Source organism: Magallana gigas, chromosome 2 (genome assembly GCF_963853765.1).
Source record: "Magallana gigas chromosome 2, xbMagGiga1.1, whole genome shotgun sequence".
Classification (NCBI taxonomy): domain Eukaryota; kingdom Metazoa; phylum Mollusca; class Bivalvia; order Ostreida; family Ostreidae; genus Magallana; species Magallana gigas.
In genome coordinates, this window is record NC_088854.1 from 44,154,759 (window position 1) to 44,176,715 (window position 21,957).

General features: G+C 33.8%; 1 protein-coding gene across 4 annotated transcripts; it reads right to left on the reverse strand.

The window, feature by feature from the left end:
- LOC117681344 (uncharacterized) lies at positions 1 to 13,835 on the reverse strand. 4 transcript variants are annotated; one of them, XM_034445373.2, is made up of 2 exons: positions 13,620 to 13,835; positions 1 to 2,862 (listed from the first exon to the last, which is right to left on the reverse strand). In XM_034445373.2, the coding sequence occupies exon 2, from the start codon at positions 2,859 to 2,861 to the stop codon at positions 1,215 to 1,217; it is 1,647 nt and encodes a 548-aa protein (XP_034301264.2). In that variant the 5' UTR covers position 2,862; positions 13,620 to 13,835; the 3' UTR covers positions 1 to 1,214. The 4 variants fall into 4 exon arrangements, with proteins under 4 accessions (XP_034301264.2, XP_034301263.2, XP_034301262.2 ...); XM_034445372.2 differs by lacking the exon at positions 13,620 to 13,835 and adding an exon at positions 13,357 to 13,513; XM_034445371.2 differs by lacking the exon at positions 13,620 to 13,835 and adding an exon at positions 8,828 to 8,944.
- Between the last annotated feature and the right edge of the window lie 8,122 nt (positions 13,836 to 21,957).

Here is a 21,957-nt window from a genome sequence, read left to right on the forward strand (position 1 = left end):
AATTTTACAGTAACACATTGTCTAATTCAAAATAACTACACATGAGCAACATATATTTCACAAAGTGCGAACTTACTGAGTAACACTTCGTTTTTTCATATTTACTTCATTAATTTCCCACAATGTTAATGCCCCACTTGCCACCCACAAGTTTAATCAATGCATGGTTCATGACTGTCCAGATATAAAACATTATACACACATTAACATCTCAAAGATTCGTTCCCTCAAGAAAAAAACATGATAAATATATGCATTTATCTATTACGATATGAATGAAAACTATTTCTTTAATACATTCTATTTTGTATTTATTATGCAAGGTTGAATGGACGGATCCACACACAAAACAAAAACAAAAACAAAACTGGCATCCCAACCCTGTTATTTCATTTTCTTTTGACACTTTAACTATTATCTATATATGTATGAACATATATTAAGTAAACCGCTTTGCAACCCATGGACAATAAAAAGCAAAATGTAAATTAGAATATCATGGAAGAATAGTTGGAGAAACCAGCCACATCTCTTTCGGCACAAAAATTCTTCGACGGTTTAGGTTATCCTAACAGTATAAATCTTTGACCTTTTTATTTTTACGTATTTTCAGAAAGGAACAAACATTGATGAATGAGGTGTAATTTATCTGCTGACCTTGATTAAAGACAATAACAAAATAATGTTTCAAATGAAAGAGTTCAGTGAATCTATAAAATTGTTTGCGAGATAATAATTTGATATCACATTTTCAAACTGCAGTGTAATGATATTTGTAACAGATTTTATTTTTCAATTAGTGTTGAACCTGTATCTAAAGAATCGTTTGGTGTTGTTCACTATCTTCTTTAGCGTTATTTATCGATTTCTTGCAATATATATAAATCTTTTTATCAATTAAAGTTTCTCTTTTATGAATAATCATACATTATTACATAAAATAAAAACAAATATGCCCCAGTCTATGATAAACAAGACAATATAATATCCCTGTAAAATCAGCTTCTAAAAATACAATGAACTTTCTAAAAGATACACAAATTCGTACATATTTATAGAGATTCATATCCCAATTCTACATATACATGTATAGTCAACAAAGCATAAAAACACAGCCATATTTTATGTTTCCCTCTAGTGATGATGAGATAAATTCATGCCACGCCCATCACTCATACAAAATAAACAGCATGCAACCGATGATTACTGCTGATTCATGAATTAAATGGATATTTTGTGTTCATGAAATAAACTTCCATGCATTGTGAATGTTGACCTATTCTGGCTTTGAATGTACAAGCTGGGTTGGTATGGAACCAAAATATACGGAACCCCGCATCATGCATTTTCTTTAGAAGAATCACGTGATCGGGCGCCATTCCATTCGAATGGAATTCTAGATAAAACTGAGAAACATCGGCTAGCTGGTTTGTTCTTAACATCTGAGGTGTCGACGGCCATTCGGCTCCCTCTGTGTCACCCTTCATAACAGCAATAGGCACTTTATCGTGCTTCAGATCTTTTCTGATTTTATCAAGAGGAGCTATATCACCCGCTCCGTACTTCCTATATGTGTCCCCTATACCTCTGTTGTAAAACCAAACTTTTTCGGAATGTTTAAAATCTTTCTTATTCATTGTAGGATCAAAGGAATGCAGATTACAGTTGTAGGTGTTGGCCATGTCATCGTCAAACGAGAAGTCATGGTTTATACCAAATGAGTAAACAATGCAGGGGTTTCTGTCAATCTTCAGCATCATATCATGGCATACATCCCACCCACCGTCCAACACTTTTCCAATTCGTACGATCTGTTTGCACAAAAACTGGGTTGTCATTAGATATCGGTAATACAAATCCTGTAATTCTTGCGTTGGAAGTTTACGAATTTCGTCCTCTGAGGGTAGAATCATTTCTTTAAATGTATGCTCCTTGTCTTCTAAAGACTTCTGAACGAAATAAATGGCGTAACACTTGCTGAATTTATTGACCCCTACACATTGGAACACCCTATCGTACCAGATGATACGCAAGCCTGCTTGAAACAGCATTTGTAAGCGTTTTAATAACTTAATATAATCGGTTTTCTTTGTCTGTGATGGATTAAAATGAAGTTCCAGAAGGAGTTGTTTTACTTTTCCAATGGACTTTTCTTCCACCATTTTATCAATGACTTCTAGTTCGGTATAAGTACTAATTGATAGAGTCAGCACGTCAATTACGGTATTTCCTACGTCGTTCTTAGTAATCCAGCTTTGAAGGGAATCTGATTGAGAAAGAGGAGTTGTAAATGTCCGACAATTATACCGCGCCTTTATATCTGATAGGAAAATGTTGTCATTAAACTTCTTGTTTGAAGAAAACACGACACAATTTTTACTGCTTGGCACAAAAGAGGGGTCAGCACAAATATACCATCCATTTCGCGGAATTTGACCAATGCGCTCCTTGTATCCGCAGAAGTATTGAAGCGTTGTCACATAACGATGATACAAACATGTGACTGCATTATCTGGCAGTGACGTCAGTTCTTGGTCGTCTGGAATTAGCACCGGTTGTTCGCCATTCGTTATATATTTCTCTGGAATGGTTGCGATGCAGTTATGATCAGGATTTGGTTTGAAGGTCTTTGAATCCGTTTTCGTTTTGATTATAATATTATTTTGAGAAATGGGTCTATTGAGCTTCGTTTCGTAGTTGTGGACAGAATATGGAGGGTTTCCAGATTGTTTATTGAGATTTGGCATGACGTAGACCCTTTGCATACTATTTACGTTACTGCCGCCGTAGTGATTAGCCAGGAAAAACCCCATGCAAATGCCCGCAACCATCGCCAGCCCAACATAAAATCGTTTGGTCATCCTGAAAAAAAAAACATGCTTTAATATAATATGCAGTGTAAGAAATAAACACATATGTACATATTAACTGAATGTGTATAAAGATGAATTGAAGTGAACGATAATTGTCAATTTTATTTATGTATATTTGTAGACGTTATTTTAAGCGATGTGTAAAAACACAGTAAAATGACAAAAAAAACCAACAACAAACAAACAAACTTAAAACTAACCAGATGTTGGAGATGAATTGAATTAAGATTAATTAACGTAATTGAAGATCGTTATTCTTATCGATAATCGGATATGTACGCATAACCTCACCATTCATTACAAAATGCTTCTTAAAGAGTAACTTGAGATCTATAGTGAGAATTAAATTGTATTTGAATATTCCGTAAAATGTTCCATATAGAACAACGGCAAACTTGTTTTGATGAGACCTGGACTTGTATGTACTTCTTTTTTCAGTAACGTAACGGATCATGTAACTCACTAACAGTAACACATGAAATTCATTTCTTTGAACTTCTCCTTTCTAATGAATGACAAGATGACAAGGTAACTAGAAGTGCATTGTCGGACACCCACGGGTGATCGCACCTTCATCCGTCGGTATCCGACGATGCTAGAAGTGTTGAGTTGCCTGTAAAGCATAGAATGCTTATTTGGATGTTGTAGGTCCTATGACACACCAAGCGGTGCAGACAAACTGAATACCGCTCGTTAGCGTGGTATGGTAATTTTTCTGTACCGCATGGTGCATGTGTTATAACACATTTATATATATAGGACCGAAGACATCCAAAAATAAGCATTCATTGCTTATATTTATATTCATACTGATGTCTATTTGTGTGGGATATTTGTGTATCTTCGCCTTAAAGCCATTATATACGCTCATAGTCAGGGAAGTGAAACATACATTGAAAAGCCACATTAACGAGTTCGCTTCCGCGTCTAAAAATATAGCGCCAAAAACTTTCTCCCCAAAATTTTTTTTATTGTCAAATAGATATGATTTAACGATTTTTTCTCGTTAGTACATATTAAATTAATTATGTAAGTTTGAGCATTTCATTTAATCTTACAATATTACTAAAACCGATTTGGTTTGACTTTTCCGATCGCGTCGCGTTCAACTTTTTCAGCTACGTCATACATAAACAATACCCGCACCTTAACCACAGTTTTTTTTTATTGGTGGATTCAGCTTACCGCTGATTGGCTGCTGGTTAACTAAGACTAAATTATGCACGGACAGAACAACAACATATCAGAGAATGAAAAATTCACATGGGTACTCGTGACTGTCGAAATTGGGCTATTTTTCGAAAGTGTACACTTGTGATAAAACAATACATACGGTACATAACATATATAGCTGTAGCTCTGTGTATAAATTTTGGGTTAGAAAATATAAAGCTACAGTGCATACAATACTTACATGTACAAAAAAACTTTATGGCAATTTGCCGCCTATAAAAATAACACTATTTTTTAAAAATATTTACATCATACCATACCACATTTTGTGCAAATAATCCATTTAAATAATTCTTCATTTAGTTTACTACTGTTAATAATTGTAGCTTTACCCGCCCCAAACTTTCTCCTATTAAACAACCTTTAACCGTACTCGGAAAGCGGATCAAGAACTGTATTTTTTATGTATGTAAACAAACCAGTGTTCATGTATGGAGCGGGTGATCGGGGGTTCAGAGACAGGTAAAATAAAGAAATCTGCAGTAAATGGTTTGTGGATATTTTAGTATATATATTTACACCGAAAGTGATAGGGCAACAGAAGAGAAACGAATCGGACACTTGCCTATTGAAGACGCACATGTACAAACCTCCTTGCACTCTCCACTTCCGTCTCGTTCTTTCACACCATCGTTCAATACTTTTATTGACTGTCGATTGCCGATCGAAAGGTGTAGAAATCGAGGAATTCATACCTATCACTTTGACTGGCAAGTTAGTAGGTAATACATGTGCATTATACATTTACGGTATTTACATGAAATAAACGCTTAGCACATGCAACTTTTAAATATTATATTTTTTATAACGCCGTACTCTGGACCGTAGCTTGAGGCTATGGTTTAACGCCCGTTTACACAGAGAGGAGAGAGAGAGAGAGAAAGAGAGAGAGATAGAGAGAGAGAGAGAGAGTTTAGCACAGAATTTTAAACATACGGGATAGTCGATTTTGAATGAATAATATTGGGGGGAAATAAACTGTTCTGAGAAATCCTTCAGCTCTGGCATTGCATAAGCGTATACTGATAACTCGGCCTAAAAATAGGAGTTAACCAATCATATAGTTTTCACACCGGCGGCGTGTATAATTTATGCATGACGTAGCTGACAGAAATGATCGTGACGCTAAAGGAAAAGTCAAACCAAATCGGTTTTGATAATAATTATATACTTATTTAAAACGCGTGATGATGTTTATATTACGTGGTCATAGTTTATGAATAGGGTAAGTGTATTCACAAAAAAATTGAACGTCGCAGATTTCCAATGCAAACATAACGGGAAATATACACTGAATGTAAATATTCTTGTATGATAAAAACCAGTCATCCGTTTTATAATTGTCAAGTCATATATTCTTCTGAGTTTTCGAAAGAGTTAATATAAAGCAAGGGTTTGTATTTGAAAAGCATATCTGTACTTCAGCCTTATAGATTTTCAGTATGATCAAGCGTCAATTGTTTTTATTTCGTTAAATGAAAAATAGAATTTTAAATCATTTTCTAACCACTTGTCATACGAGGTAGAGTCTGTTATTTCAAAGGGGTGTGGTTACGATTTGGGTTTTAATAAATTAGAAATACTTCTTTCCACGTTTAATAGTTTGAAATGCTTAACTTAATCTTATGAAGTTGGTAGATTTCCAACAGAAATCTTTAGGAAACAAACTTTTTTCAATACTGGTTTATATCAAGAAACAGAAAAAAATGTATTTTAAAAACTACTGTGAAAAAATAATGACATATGGATTTCAAGTATAAGGAAAGAATTGTGTTACGGTTGTCTTCACATGACTTAAAGGGGCATGGTCACGATTTTCGTCATATTCTATTTTTCGATTTTTATAATTTACAATGCTTTAGAAATGCATTTCTAATGATCAAATGAAATTTGTGAGTCAGTCTTGAAGTTTAAAGCAAGATACAGAGCTCACAAATCCGTGTCATGTAAAAAAAGGCTCGTGCCCTGTTTTTGTTTACATAGGTTCAATATACCAATTAAAAACCTTTATCAAGCTGATTTTTTATCTTCTTATTCATTTTAAGCATAAATACACGGTTCCTAACGTTTTAACACATTCATGGGGGGGGGGGGGGGGCTAGTATACCGATAACTCCAATTTTTAATATCACTAATATTATTTCCTTGTTTTCATTTTAATTCCTTACATTCTACCAAAAGGGGGGGGGGGGGTGGAAGCTTCATTAGTCAGTCCGCGGGCTGACTAATTAAGTTAGGATGAAACTTCAATTGCCCTTGCGTAAATTGGAATTCTGGAAAGGAGCTATAGACAGTTCGGGGTAGAGAAATTCGAATAAGTTATGAAAGAGATCAGTTTTTAGGTCAAACTGCGCATTGACTGTCCATGGGCGTGGTCCCGTGTCTGCATATATATATATACATCTTCCCTCTCTTAACTCTCTTAGCAAGATTAGAGATAATAATTATAAAATTTATATTGACAGTGGTGACCATGAAATTCAGAGAGCAATATCAAAAAAGTTACAACTTTGAATGATAAGTTGGTGTGCAGTCATACACTCTACGTACACCGCTACACGCTAGTCTTTTCACCTGCAGCCATAAAACATAAAGGTGCAAAGTAAATGTACACACGTATATTGTGTATATCTCGTATTTTAATCGATTGTGTATTCACTTTTATCCTAAAATTCATATTCCACTGGCTGACTTTCTTAGGTTTTTAAAAAGCTAACCTTGTGTTACTGTAAATTTAGGAACAATTATGTTTGCTGCGAGAAAAAAGGGAACTGGCCCCTCCCTGATTCTATGTGCCTGATGGTAAGGTCTAACTTTGCAAAAAAAAGTTGGGGGGGGGGGGGGTCTAACCCCCCTTACCCGTTCCGACGCCTATGCATTGTCATCATCATTGTCATTGCTTACAAAATCGAATGTCCTGTGTCAATACTAAATTGATTTTAACAGATAAAGGGAAGGGTTAGTTTGTATGTTAACTGAATGCGACTCATTGATTTCCAACGACACGAACGTGTGTCATTACTAAGTGCGAAAAGTAATATATTATAAGTTTAAGAAAAAAGCAAAATATAACACTTTTCAAGATCTAAAGAGTACAAGTGACAGCTTTTCAAAATAAGTTTGGCCCAAAAAATCATGACCCCATAAATCGCATAGTGGACAAATTGTAATACGATTTAAAAAGCTGAACGCTGAGGCAAGTTTTGGTTCTCGATTTTGTAATATATAGTCCAAAACTTTTCCTCAATGAGTATTGTAATATTTAATCGTATAATTGCTGAAAATGATTAGCCCTTAGTTTGATCACTCCCGGCCGTATTTGATCACCTCATTTTATTCAAAGAATTATGATTCTTTATTCCTGAAATAAGACTACGTGACCGACATATTATGTTATGATATTCATAATCAAAATATATACCTTTGTACGTGGTAAAGGACAGTAGACAATGTTGTCAAACCGCTAAATCTATTTTAGCATTCATTTGCATTTCATCGAAAGTAACTACTTATAGAGTAATACATACAAAGCATGTGAATAACATCAAGCCAGACTTTGCTTACATCAGTAAAGGTTTCCAATCTCCCTGCAATGGCCACATTAATTGTGTCAGGTATGCCTATACACAGTGAGTGATTTGACAATGTCTGGCGTGTTGAATCAATAGAGTGTGTTTGCGCAGTATTATACTTACTTTTTGTCAACTACAGAATATGAGCTATTTGATGGGTCTGAATGGCAAAATCTCTGTTTTTGTGTAAAAATTCATTCCTATTAATAACGTAAAGGGCAGATATTATGCATTGGTAAATACAAACAATATCAAAATCCTTAATGATTCTATAGGCATGTGCTAATTTTTAACAGGGCACCAGCTAATCTGAATCTAGAAAAAAAAACGCTACTTAACCGCACCCTCCCCCCGCTACCCCTCCCCTTATACCTTAAAAGATTAAACACACACAGACACAGAAAGGATAGCAGTCATTGATGGCAATGCTATATAATATAATTAGCTAAGTCCCTATGACAGTGTATGCATACCTTTGATCACACGATCATTAGACTGAGTGATTCGGTGACAAGAAGAGAACTAGAGCAATAAAGACCACAGTGCCTAAAGTTACGAACATGACGGATTACTTTCGGCGGACCGGTTTACAATTGTTGTTTTACTCTCTCTCTCTCTCTCTGTCTCTCTCTCTCTCTCTCTCTCTCTCACACACACACACACACACACACACACACACACACACACACATATGAAAATATTCACACGAAGCAAGCGTTTGTTTGGTACAAGACTGAGAAAAAGATAGCTCAAAGGTTAAAACATGTCCTATATATGAAAATGTTTTCTTTCTATTCATAAACTGTTGGAATCCAAGTTTATAATACGACTGCGACCTTTAGGGTGTTGTCTACCACAAAGGTTTAAACATGTCCTTTTAGATATCAAGATATATGAAAACGCTTTTTTTTTCTATTCATAAACTGTTGGAGTCCAAGCTTATAATAGACGTCTACGACCTTTAGGGTGTTGTCTACCGAAAAGATTCACATAAAAAATATAAGTAAAATAAAAAAAAAAAACAGGTAGGCAAATTTTTTTAAGAAGAATCCATTTTTTTCTAACTACCGATCAGCTCAGTTTTGCACAGAGCAAACACAGAACATTCTTACTCGCACAATAAGTAAAATGGTAAAAAAAAAAACTTACGCCAACATTGCTGTTCGCCCCTACTTCTCGGCGTGCATTTCAATTACTGATGCACCTCCGACCAATTCAATAACCCTCATTGTCAGTTTGAACACGCCTATCGGGTATCTGCGGTAACCAGCACTATTTAAATGGGGTAAGTCACAGACACCCTACTTTACTTTTATTAATTTTCGTAAATTACTCGAGTACTAAAAAGTATGTCAATAAAGCCGTTGAATTCAATCATTTATACAATCGTTGTTTTCTTTGACATATATTAAAACATTGATCGGTGAACGATTTGTCATACGTGAAATGTTTGAACAATTTTAACAAGGCCTTGCAATTGGATTTTCGGTAGGATGTATCTATCTTTTTCTTGTGTCAAAACAAGTTAAATATGACGCTGGTTTTAAGTGAAATATGCACAGATTGAGTAGTGTTAGCTCAAAAGCCAGACAAATCTTGATGATTTCAAAGAGCTTTCCATAGCTGAGTGGCCAGCAATGATATAGACATGACTACGTCGCATTGCTGTTTGACACAACTGTCCAAAGTCCAAGCTCTTGTTAAAATGGTTCTATCTACATGTATGTCTAATTCCAAATCCACATTCTATTTCAGTTAAACTTGTAAAACTTAGTATCCACCGGATAGGGGATATATTGACGCATATTATGAATTATTCAGGCAAGTCAGATAAAAATATGTTCGTTGGTGATTTGAAACGTGCACGTGTCACTCCGTTGAATTGTTCAAATTGAATTGAACATATTTTATTGGTTAAATCAAATCATTTTTTATGTTATTATCAAATATAAATTACATACATATCTTATCAATACTTTAGAATGGATGAATGAAAAAAAGAGCTTACTATCAATCATAAGAAAACACAATGTATTGTTAATGGTACGAAACAAATGCTTAGAAATTGTAGAAAATCTATACAAGCTGACAATGTTGATATTGAAAATGCATCATGTGTGTGCCAAATGTATAGGAATTTACATTGACAGATGTCCCACTTGGTCAGAAATTTAACGTCGCAGATTTCCAATGCAAACGTACGAGGAAATATACACTGAATGTAAATATCATTTTTACAGGAATGTGTGCAACAAGAATACCATCATTAAATACAAATATTGTATTTGGTACGGTGTAAGTTATCGGAGCTGTAATTTGAGTTTTCTTATTCTTTTTTTTTTTTTCATTTAAGGAGGTTGGCACCTGAAATAATAGTAATCATCCGAAAACATCTTGGATATAAAGATGGGGACCTAAAATGTTTATTTATTTTATTTGTGACTCATGTCACATGCCATTTTTAAGAAATAGAGGGCCCCAAACAGATATGATAGTTTTCCTGAAATTTTTGCTAAAATTTGACATAGAAATTGATAATTCGAAGAAATCAAATAAATGTTTATAGTTTAAACTATTATTTAGTTATGACTTTAATACAGTATGAAGTTGAACACATGTAGTAACTATAAAAGTAAAATCTAAGTCAAAGTTTAAAAATTCTTGCTTTACTGGTGGCTTCAAAGGCCAATCATAATGAACAGATGTTGCAAAATTCTGGAGTAATAAAATTATAACACAAATAAATAAAATTATAGTAATGTCATCTTTTCAACTTTGCATACGAATAGACATACATTTAATGTCTCATTTATAAGTAAAACGAGCATGGGTCACATCTCAAAAATTTGAGATAAAGCATGAAATAAGCTAATTTTAGGCCAAATTTGGAGTTCATTTTTTCTCAGCTTCTATGAAATATAAGCTAAATATGCCAAAATATATGGATAGAAATATCAAAATATTGTTAAAATATGTTTTAGAACATCATGAATATATCGCAATTCACAAACTATCTAGAAGTTTGGTCTAAGCTGAAAATTATGAAGCTAATGTAACAGTACTCTAAAACTAGTGAGCTGTGAAAATTGTTCATTTATTTCTTAAAACCTTCCGCCACAAAGTATAGTCGCTATCTAAACTCTGTACAACTGTAATTTTTAAAAACAATTTTATTTAGTATAGTTTATTTGGCATTGTAAAATGTAAATATACTACTAGAATTAATATGCGATGCAGAATTTTCAGACTAGAGGTGACCAAAAATGGCTACCCAAAACCTAAGGAGCAAACCTCTTTAAATTAACTGATTATATTAAATAGGCCCTGAAGTATGATAAATCTTGTTTAACGTTTTCAATCAGAAGTAAATTTGTCATAATGAAATGGAATTGAGTATTAATTGAATTAATGCAATGCATTTTGGTTTTCAAGATGAAGAAATCAAATTACTTAATAATGATATAAAATATTCACCTTCTTTATTCAATCTGAATCAACATGAGATCTAGTTCAACAAATTTTTGAATTTGGCTTGAGAAAGTATGGATGAATGATTTGCAGAAAAAAATATCCGGGATACTGTTTTCCTTTTATCTGACGTTGAGGACAGGCTCTTTTGAAAAGTGTGGGGGATTAACAGATATTCCACAATATTAGCAAAATAAGCACACGTGACTATGGTACAATTACCGGACACCAAAAAACCTAAGTACCAATCTGGCAAAATGGGCAAAATGTAGCAGACAAAAAGGATATAGTTTTAAACATTTATGCAATAATCATTCAACACATTTTGTGGAAAGTGTAAAAATCATTTTTTTGGGTCTGATTTTTCTATTATTATAATGGCTATAAAATGTACGTCTACTGCAATAACGGAATTGAATTGAATCGACTTTAGAAATTGTTAATAATCCTTTTCAGAAACACTTGAACCACCCATCCGTGAAAAAAAAAATTCCAATAAAAACTTGGCCAGGGCTTTTAAAAAGTGCCTCACTACACCTTGAAATAGTTTCTCAAATCAGCTAAGAATTACTTAATTATGATAGAAAGCATGAATGATGGATAAGAAATATCTAATGTCAAATAGGCGAAAAAATGTGCAATTTTAGATAAAAAATGATATTTTCAAAAATTTCATTCAGTACATGTAAATATGAACAAAAGCCCAAGGCGGATTCGAACTCATGATCTGCGGTTCACAAGCCTGATACTTTTTTTTTTATCTTCAAACAAGCTTGATACTTTAACCACTGAGCTATGAAGATATACATATGAACCGATTGATACAAATAGTTTAACAAAACATTTAAATCGTCATCTTGTGACGTAATGTCTTAAAAAGTATAAATCTCGGTGTAGTGAAGTACCTTAAGAAAGACACTAAGCGGAATCTCTAAAATCAATACCTCAGGTCAAGATGTATCTATCGTTGTTAGGTACTTGTACTTGCTCGTGCTTTGTAAAGACATTGATCCAGAATAAAGAATATCATCCACAAATGGAAACAATTGGTTGAAAATGATTACCGATAACATCTTTTGAATTTTTATTTACTCAATATCGACTTTATAAAGCAATGTACGTTTACAGTGTTGTTTCCTTCATATACCAGTCGCATTATGCAGACTAAGTATTAATTTTTTACCTTTAGATTTTTACGCACACGCTGCTATAGATTTTGGCTGCACCATGTGCACAGGAAATTGTAAACATAGATTTTTAGTTTCATGCCGATATCCCTTTTAAAAAAAACTTCCTTTGGCATCTGACACCATAAAAGTTCATTTGAAATGTTAAATTTAGGATAGTTCAAACGTTTAAGAATATACGAGTACATGCATACATTATTATAAGTTGCATGTGGCACAGTAATATTTCCCTTTCGATATCATATCAATCTACTGTTGAATAACAGTCTTCGATTAACTGTTGTAATAATTATACAAAATGAGGACCAAACTGCGAAATCTGCTTCCATCTTACTCATTATTGTTATGATTGATAAGCCACGTGCTGTGCAATTAGTGGTAATCTACTATTGTGTGTACAGTAAGGCGGGGAGTTTAAGTGAAGAGATTCTCAACTATATTTGCCAAACTTTGATAAGTTCTATATCTTCATAAACATACAATGTACTTGGGGAAACTGAAAACACAAATCGAATCTATAAACTCTCTTTCAAGCTGCACAATGAACATAATTTTTCTATACACCTGTTTCATAATTTAAAAAAATTTCATTTAAACGCATCCTTATATTTGTTCGAACCTTTTTCGAATTGAAGGGGGGTCAATACATTTTCAAGAGAGATATAGAGGTTATGTAAACAAAACTTGATTCTTGTTTTTCTTGTTTCAGGTTTTAAAAAATGAATGTTGTCAGATTTTATACGACGTGAATGAAAATTCACGTAAGAAGAGAAAGATTAATAGGCGTCAACTTATCGTGTTGAATTTCGAAGGGCGTAAAAATAAAAGTATTATGAAAAAACCCAGAAATTTTATCCGACAACTATTCTCCTGTTAGAATGGAGAAGACTTAGCCCATATTTTACTGTGACAAGCAGGTGCGCACGTGATTCAAAACGATACAAAATTAAGAAATATCCTCTCAAACAAATTAATACAATGATATAATAATGGAGTTTAAATAATGACAAAATGGCCACTTACTTGTCAGATGTTTGTCTTCAGGTATGAGCAGTTTCAACACTGTACTCGTATCGTTACTTTCCCATGTACCTCAAGTTTGAAACTGTTATAATTGTTAATATTTTATTGACCCTGATTCGTGAAGCAGAACATCCGGATTTGACTTAGTTTTAAAAACACCCGATGACCAGTCCTGTTCCAACCTGATCAATATACTTATTAAAGTAGGACAGGTGAGAACCCATTATTGATTTCTTTAGTAATTAGTATTAAGACCAGCTTACCTGTACTATGGGAGATTATATCCTCTGTGCAGACAAGAATGAAACCTTGCGGCATGCCGTGTAATTAGCGCGTACAAGTCCAGCCAAATTCATTACCACAGATCCCCAAACCAACTTGCTGTTAACATTCACTTTAATGAATGTCAATGTTGTATTTTTTTTCGTCGTCGAGTTTCGGTGTTTCGGCGATCGTCACCATGCATTCATCATTATTAGATGCGTCTGTAACATACCTTAAAGCCAACCAGGTGACAATGAGTTTTGTTTTCGGTCTTATTTAGTGTGTGGTGTCATATAAATAATCAGGGGGAAAAGTCAATCATGAATGTTCACCTGAGGACGGATGTTAAATGCAGACGGCGCTTATTTAGTTAATTTGGATATGGGCATTGTTTTATTTTGACTGTGTGGTATCCATTTTATTTCTTTTATGAACAGATATCCGTTTATGTTGCACTTTTTGTGGGAGAGAGAGAGAGAGAGAGAGAGAGAGAGAGAGAGAGAGAGAGAGAGAGAGAGAGAGAGAGAGAGAGCGTGTGTGTTAATTATAATTAGATTACAGTTTTATCACTAAATTTCAGAAATAACAAATATTGAGTTTTACCAAAGGGTGAATCTTTACGCCGATGTAAAGTTGAGCCGATTTTTTTCTTCATTTTCTTCATTAGGTGTAAGTAGGTGTAAGTTCGAGTGTAAATATAAGTAAAACAATACATATCATGAAACGGCGACTTTTTTTCATCATTAACACATTATATGGCTGACATTTTTGTCACCGGATACACAATTTTTGTAACATTCTAGATGCTAAGCTACAATGTAAACTACCACTTGATAGAAATACTTTGAATTATTTTTGAGAAACCTCAATATTGTTTTCGGTCAAAACTGCGCAATTATAAAAGGAGTAAGTTTGGTCAGAAATATAACAAGTTAACCCACATTTTTTAAATTACAAAAGATGTGATGTAATCGAATCAATTGAGAGGACATGTAATGCAACAAAAGTTATCGTAATGTTGAGTAGCTTGTACACAGCTAACGTATAGTCTGTATAGAGATGATGCGGTAGATGGGGCATCTCAAAACACATAATCTGGACTTTTTCATTCTAGTGCATAGGCGTAGAGACCGGGGGGTGGTTCTAGGGAGGGCTAGGGGGGCTTAACGCCCCCTCCCATTTTTTTGCAAAGTTAGACCAATCATTAGGCACATAGTATCAGGGATGGGGTCAGGCCCCCACTTTTTGTCGCAGCAAACATGATTGTTCCTAAATTTACCTTTAAAAGAGTGAAATTATATCAATAGTGATTTTTTTTGGTAGGTAAGATTCTAATTATAGGTATACCCCCACCCTCCACGGATTAGGAATTTCATGATTTTGGTGTAGTAAATGGATGTAGTTTAGAGGCATTGAAGATTACCGAGATATTACGCAAAAAATGAAAGCAGAAATATAAACAGGAAACTTAAGTATCGAATAAAAACATTTCAATTCATACGTTTTCTTAAATCAATATTTAATAGAATTCTTAATTTCCTATTTGAAAATATTTGCATCCACTAAGTATGATTCCCTTCATTTTCTAGAGAAACCTTGTTGTAATTCACAACTCTCTATAAACTGACAGGACTGAAATCTACACGATCCAGTTCTAGCCAGTTTATCGATCGGTCGAAACCTTCGAAATTCAGCAACCTAAGAAAAATCACGGACTGCGCGAAATAATCATGATGATGTCAGACTCAAATTCTCATAAGTGACGACTTGGCTATTTTCTATCCAACGTACTGATGCTCTTAAACAATAATTTAGTTACTTTTACTTACAATTCTCGATCAATTTATTAATTTGTTTTTGAAGAAAGATCTAATAAAAAATAAACTGTTACAACAAAATACTCTCTTTGATGATTCATGCGGATTATGAAAGAAGCGGCGATCATGCGGATTATGTATTTTTTTCTATAATGAACAATACAACCCCTACGAATAATATTGTCATTTAAGTTTAGACCTTGGGGATTTATTTGACCCTTTCAGTTTTGCAGTAAAAATCCTGCCTCGTGTTTATAGTCTGTTTCCTAGAATCTAAGTACCTGTAGTCAATATAAAATGCAGACGTTTATTGATTTTTAACTTTATCTTCATTAATTGGTGGCTTCGCGTCGGTTGACAATGGTTTCCTCGCGGTGTCAATTTCAACTGTTATCCTCCCAAACAGGCACTATTTATTTTATTATACTGAATGTCTTTATTTTAGAGAATTTTTTTTACTGCTTTAGGTGAATTCTACAGCAACCGTACGCGCATAATTTACGCGCATGTAACAATTCGTTGTGTTACCCGTTTCTAAGTGTGTTGCTAACGCTGAGGGTAATAGAACCGATTATCAACTGCGTCTAAACCAATCAGATTTCAGTATTTAATATGAAAGTATAATAACAGAAAATGTACATTTTTTTCTGCTTTTGCAACAGTTAATATGCTTAGTAGCGATCTCCCTTAAAGATTAATTTTCGATCCGCGCCTGACCTAATAATAGCATCAATAGTGAAACAGACTATATTATTACCTAATCAAAGGGATTTTGTTGTTTTATTACAAATTAAATATTATACAATTATTTAATGCTTGAGCAGTCGATAGACCCGAATATTTTTCCCGAGGTGCAGGGAACAGCTCAGTATGATCTATTGCCCGAGGCCAACGGCCGAGGGCAATAGATCATACTGAGCTGTTCTCTGCACCAAGGGAAAAATATTCGGGCCTATTGACTGTTCAAGCATTAAATAATTGTTTTATTACCTAATTCCGTTTTTAGTATTTTGTGTTTACAATTATAAATTACAGATCGAAGGTTTTCATATCATGAAGATAAATTTTAAGAACAATTGTAAAATAAACATAATAAAGTTATCTTTTAATCTTATAGAAGTTTCACTTTTTCTAAAATACGTTGCCGGTCCAATAGATGGCAGTCTATTAACCGGCGGTCCAATAGATCACAGTCTATTGACCAGCGGTCTAATAAATCGCAGTCTATTGACCGGCAGTTCAATAGATCACTTGCAAATCTGAATACACATACAAAATAGACGGAATTATTACCTAATCAAAGGGATTTCGTTGTTTTATTACAAATTAAATATTTGCGTCTATTTTGAACTGCCGGTCAATAGACTGCGATCTATTGGACCGCCGGTCATTAGACTGCGATCTATTGGACCGCCGGTTAATAGACTGCCATCTATTGGACCGGCAACGTATTTTAGAAAAAGTGAAACTTCTATAAGATTAAAAGATAACTTTATTATGTTTATTTTACAATTGTTCTTAAAATTTATCTTCATGATATGAAAACCTTCGATCTGTAATTTATAATTGTAAACACAAAATACTAAAAACGGAATTAGGTAATAAAACAATTATTTAATGCTTGAACAGTCAATAGGCCCGAATATTTTTCCCTTGGTGCAGAGAACAGCTCAGTATGATCTATTGCCCTCGGCCGTTGGCCTCGGGCAATAGATCATACTGAGCTGTTCCCTGCACCTCGGGAAAAATATTCGGGTCTATCGACTGCTCAAGCATTAAATAATTGTATATTATTACCTAATCAAAGGGATTTCGTTGTTTTATTACAAATTAAATATTTGCGTCTATTTTGAACTGCCGGTCAATAGACTGCGATCTATTGGACCGCCGGTCATTAGACTGCGATCTATTGGACCGCCGGTCGATAGACTGCGATCTATTGGACCGCCGGTCGATAGACTGCGATCTATTCGACCGCCGGTCGATAGACTGCGATCTATTGGACCGCCGGTCGATAGACTGTGATCTATTAGACCGGCAACGTATATCAGAACGCGTGCATGTTATGATGTTTCATTCTTTCTCGGGGAGTGTATATTCCTTTACATAGACGCTGTTTTTAGTACTTGGTGAAACCAAATTCAATGTTATCAAAATGAAGTATCAAATAATCAACAGTTTTAAAGCCTCATTTAAGGTAAAAGACTATTTAAAGTAGATCCAGTGTTCTGTGATGTCATACTTTATTGTAAAACTTTGAATTCTTTAAAATTTGTGCAAGATAGTTTTATTTATTTTATGTGAATATAATCACATGGATGTAATTAGAAGTACTGCTAAGTTCAAGATATTTTTGCAGCTTAACTTTATCCTTAATTTCCAATTTTTTTTTATACATTTTATCTTTGCTAAGGGGAAATAACTCCTTTTCTGACTTTTCTCTCAGTTGTATGTCTAAATGCTATAATTTTTCTTATCCCAACAACAAATGTTATTAAAATGTGTTTGTAGTTTTAGTTTTCTAACACAGTTGACATTAAAATTAAAAAAGAAAAACAAGTTTCTGCCGACAAAGATTTTACTTATAACAAAAAAGTACTCTTTTCTGATTTTAAAATATGCTCAAGATCAAGTTTATCTGACATCTCAAAAAGTGTGATGACATGTATATTTTTTCTAATAATTGATGAAATTTAAGTCTATTAAGTTGAATGCAGTTCTGTTTTTCAACTTTCATCAGAGAATTTTACGAGTATATCTTAGTATATTGCATAATGGCACGAAAACCATCTGCAATATACAAATTGAACCCGGAAAACCAAAAAAGAAAATAGGTAATAAAACAATTAATTAATGCTTGAACAGTCAATAGACCAGATTTTTTTCCCTTGGTGCAAGGAACAGTTCAGTATGATCTATTGCCCGAGGCCAACGGCCTGCATCAGAGTTCTTGCTTACACCTTTGGTATTTCAAAACATGTGTGATGATGTCCGTATGGTATAATTGAATTTTAACTGATAAGTTATTAATGTGAAATTAATCAAAAACCTACTTTCATTTTCGATAAACAAGCCCAAAATAGCAAAAATGAGAGTAAGGTGGTGGACACGCTTTGGCCAATCCAAATCAGGGATATTCTCGATCAAGATATACATGTATACTTGCAATGAAATAATATTGAATGATTACATGTACGTATAGAGTGAATATATTTACTGTGAGCCTATTTAGAGAATATATATCAGTAATTATTTGACAAATATTGAATAAATAAAATAAGTCAATTCGTTTCTTTAATGGGTGATTTTAGTTTTGATACTCATTCGCTTGCGAAGCAGGACCTCTGGTGAGAGAATGGGATAGAACTTTCCAGAATGGGGTAACCAAGAACGCAGATTGACTTATTAACGAAAAGTGTAGGACGAGTTCATCATGCATCGCGGGCAGATACCTTGGATCGGACTTCGATTAATACAATAAATAATAAATAAAATGGAACAATTAATACGATTTTAGTATCAATGGAAAGAACTTTCCAGAATGGGTGCCTAGAAACGGGTTGACTAATTGACATCATGGCAGAAAGTGTAGGGCGAGTTACCAGCTGCTTTGAATCTGACAACTTTGCGCCAACCATTACCCGGATTCGTCAATGTTTTGATGAGTTTCTGTAAAGGTATATTTGCCTTTTTAACGGCATATTTGCGATGTTGAGAAACAGACCCAAATTTTGTCAGTATGAATATATTTAGATATATAAAAAAGAAGTTTATAGAAAATTGGATAAGTTTTTGATAAATATTTACGAGGTACTAGCCATAATTTGAAAATGAATAACGGCGATTTAGCTATGCATATTCATAAACTAATAACGTTTGAAGTGGTTTGCGCATGTGTGCGGAAATAGGTATTCAGAAAAGCAGCATGCAGAACAAGTTAATACGACATGTTCGTTTACAGTGTTTTAAATCATATAAACAGGTCGTGTGCTGTTAACAGATAAATATCAGATATTGTCATCTGCATTTTATGAGGATGGATGCGTACCGGTGTCGATGACAATCGATGAGAGCTCTTTTGAAATTTACCATTATAATTATTTTCATACATTTGACAACATATATAATTAATATGTTTTACGGTGCGACCGTTGGGACGAGCGCAGCATGTGATCAAATAATGAACTATGATAAATCAATAAAAATAAAAGTAGCAACGTAACGTCAACGAATTTGAATGCAAAATAAGATAAAACATACCCTTTTCAGTAAATTTTCATTATTCATAATATATAAGATTTTTTATTTATTTATAAGTAGAATTTTTCTCAGATACAATGTTGTTGAATTATTAATATTCTAACATGATATTCATTGCAGTTTATTTCCTCTTTTCTTGCAGCAGACATTTTTCTTAAACTTACATATAAAAAAATTGACTTATAATAGAGCCCCCCCCCCCTCCCTCCCCATTTAAAAAAAAAATAATTAATTTTTTTTTAAATTTACGTATAAAAAAATTTGCTGATCATAAAAGGAAAATGGACCCCCCCCCTTTGGGAGCATGTATATAAAAAAGATACCACTGAGCAGATAAAGGCATACTTAGAATTTTCCTGATTTTGAGAATTATTTTTTTTCTTTTTGCTTGTGAAGATTTTTTGAATGAGGCTGCCACGCCCCTTTTAAAAATGTTCCTGAAAATTACCGTAAAAACTCTAAATAAAATAAATGTGAGCATTCATCCAAATGATAGCAAGTTACAACTGTTTCCTATCTCTGAAGAAATGTCCCCATTCGTTAGCTCTGCAAGATTTTGAGAAGATTTTGGTATTTATATTTCAGAAGATTTTAAATAACTAGTTGAAGTAATTTCCCCTTAAGCTTTAAAAAGGTTGAATTGATACCTCGAAAGGTGACAAAACCAGCTCCAGAGCCATAATAAGTGAGCATATTAATTACATGTATGTGTTGTTTTGTTTATGTATATAAAAAAAGAACAACAAGAAAAATGGATTTGTGTGACTTATAATTATTGATTCAGCAGCACTTCTGCATGTTTATACGTGTTGATATTTATTTTATAGATTATTTATGTTCTTCGAGTTTTAACGAATAAGAACATAATAAGACAAAACTTAGGGGTGTATTCGTTTTGTCGATTGGACAGCTGCAAGAGTAATCCTAATTTGCTTGTTTGCAGTTTGGAGATCTCAAGTAGATCTCCATTGTCTACTTTCCAAATAGCAGGTAGACAATGGAGATCTGCTGGAGATATTCAGGACCAGCAAACGAATACACCCCAATACTCCGCACTCCCGTCTAAAATTTTTATATATTACCAGAGTCCAAATTACTGGCTATGTGGACAACGAGTATTTCCCCAGGCGAAGGGGGACAATCAACTTGCTATCGTCCGAGTAAATAGGTATTTTATTGTACTTTCTTGATGGTAAAAAAAATTAGAGTTATCGGACTTTGAATTTAACGTAGCGACTTAGCGGATTATGCAATTTTTTCTGCAATGATCGCTTCCTTCATAACCCTCATGAATCAGAATCATCAAAGAAAACATTTTATTGTTTACATTGACATCTCTCTTTTAACAAACTAATAAATTGATTGCAAAAAGTAAGTTAAATTTACTAAATTACTGGTGATGTACATCAGTACGTTAGCTTAAAGAAACAGTCAAATCGTCTCCAATGGGAATTTGAGACTGAAATCAAACAGTCCGTGATTTTTCTTAGATCGCTATACGTTTCGTCCAATCGATAAATGGTGCGTTTATATTTCAGTCCTGTCAGTTTCTATAGCTGTTCTATTGAGCTATGAATTAACTACTAGTATAAGTTTCCGTCAGAATTAGAGGAAATCATACTCGGTAGATGTAAATTTATGTATATATATTAGTTTCTAAAAAAACAAAAAAAAAACCAAAACAAATAAAATCATCAGACAGCTTGTTCTGAAATATTTGATGAATTTCATATTTAGATCTAGATATTGGATTTAATCATCCTTAAACCTTAATTACATGTGCCAAGTGATGGATCAACATGCAAGAGATTCCCAATTATGTAAATAAAATCGTCGTCAGAATTCTTATCTATTTCTTTTGTAACCAGCGGTATATTTGAAACCATAGCAACAGTAACACTACGTTTTAATAAAATAAGATGTCCCTGTTTGCCAAGAGTGTACCATATCTTCATGATATGCTGCTTTAACTTGTAACCGTAGAAGCTGTATTGGACTGCCACGCTTGGCCATCCAGCAAAACTTGGTATTCATTATTTGTTAATGCAAACGACTTCCAAGTATGCACTTTAAAAAAATGTCAGTATACTTTGGTTTGTGTTTGGAATGGGGCCGGAAACAGGTGGCACCATGGCTCTTGCTTCTGTCCTTATACATTATAGATGCGGCATTACATGTAACTATCGTGCTTGCGTATTGGGCGAGCCCTTATCACACTTGCAGCGACACATTGAAAACATCACTTTACCAGCTGACTGGC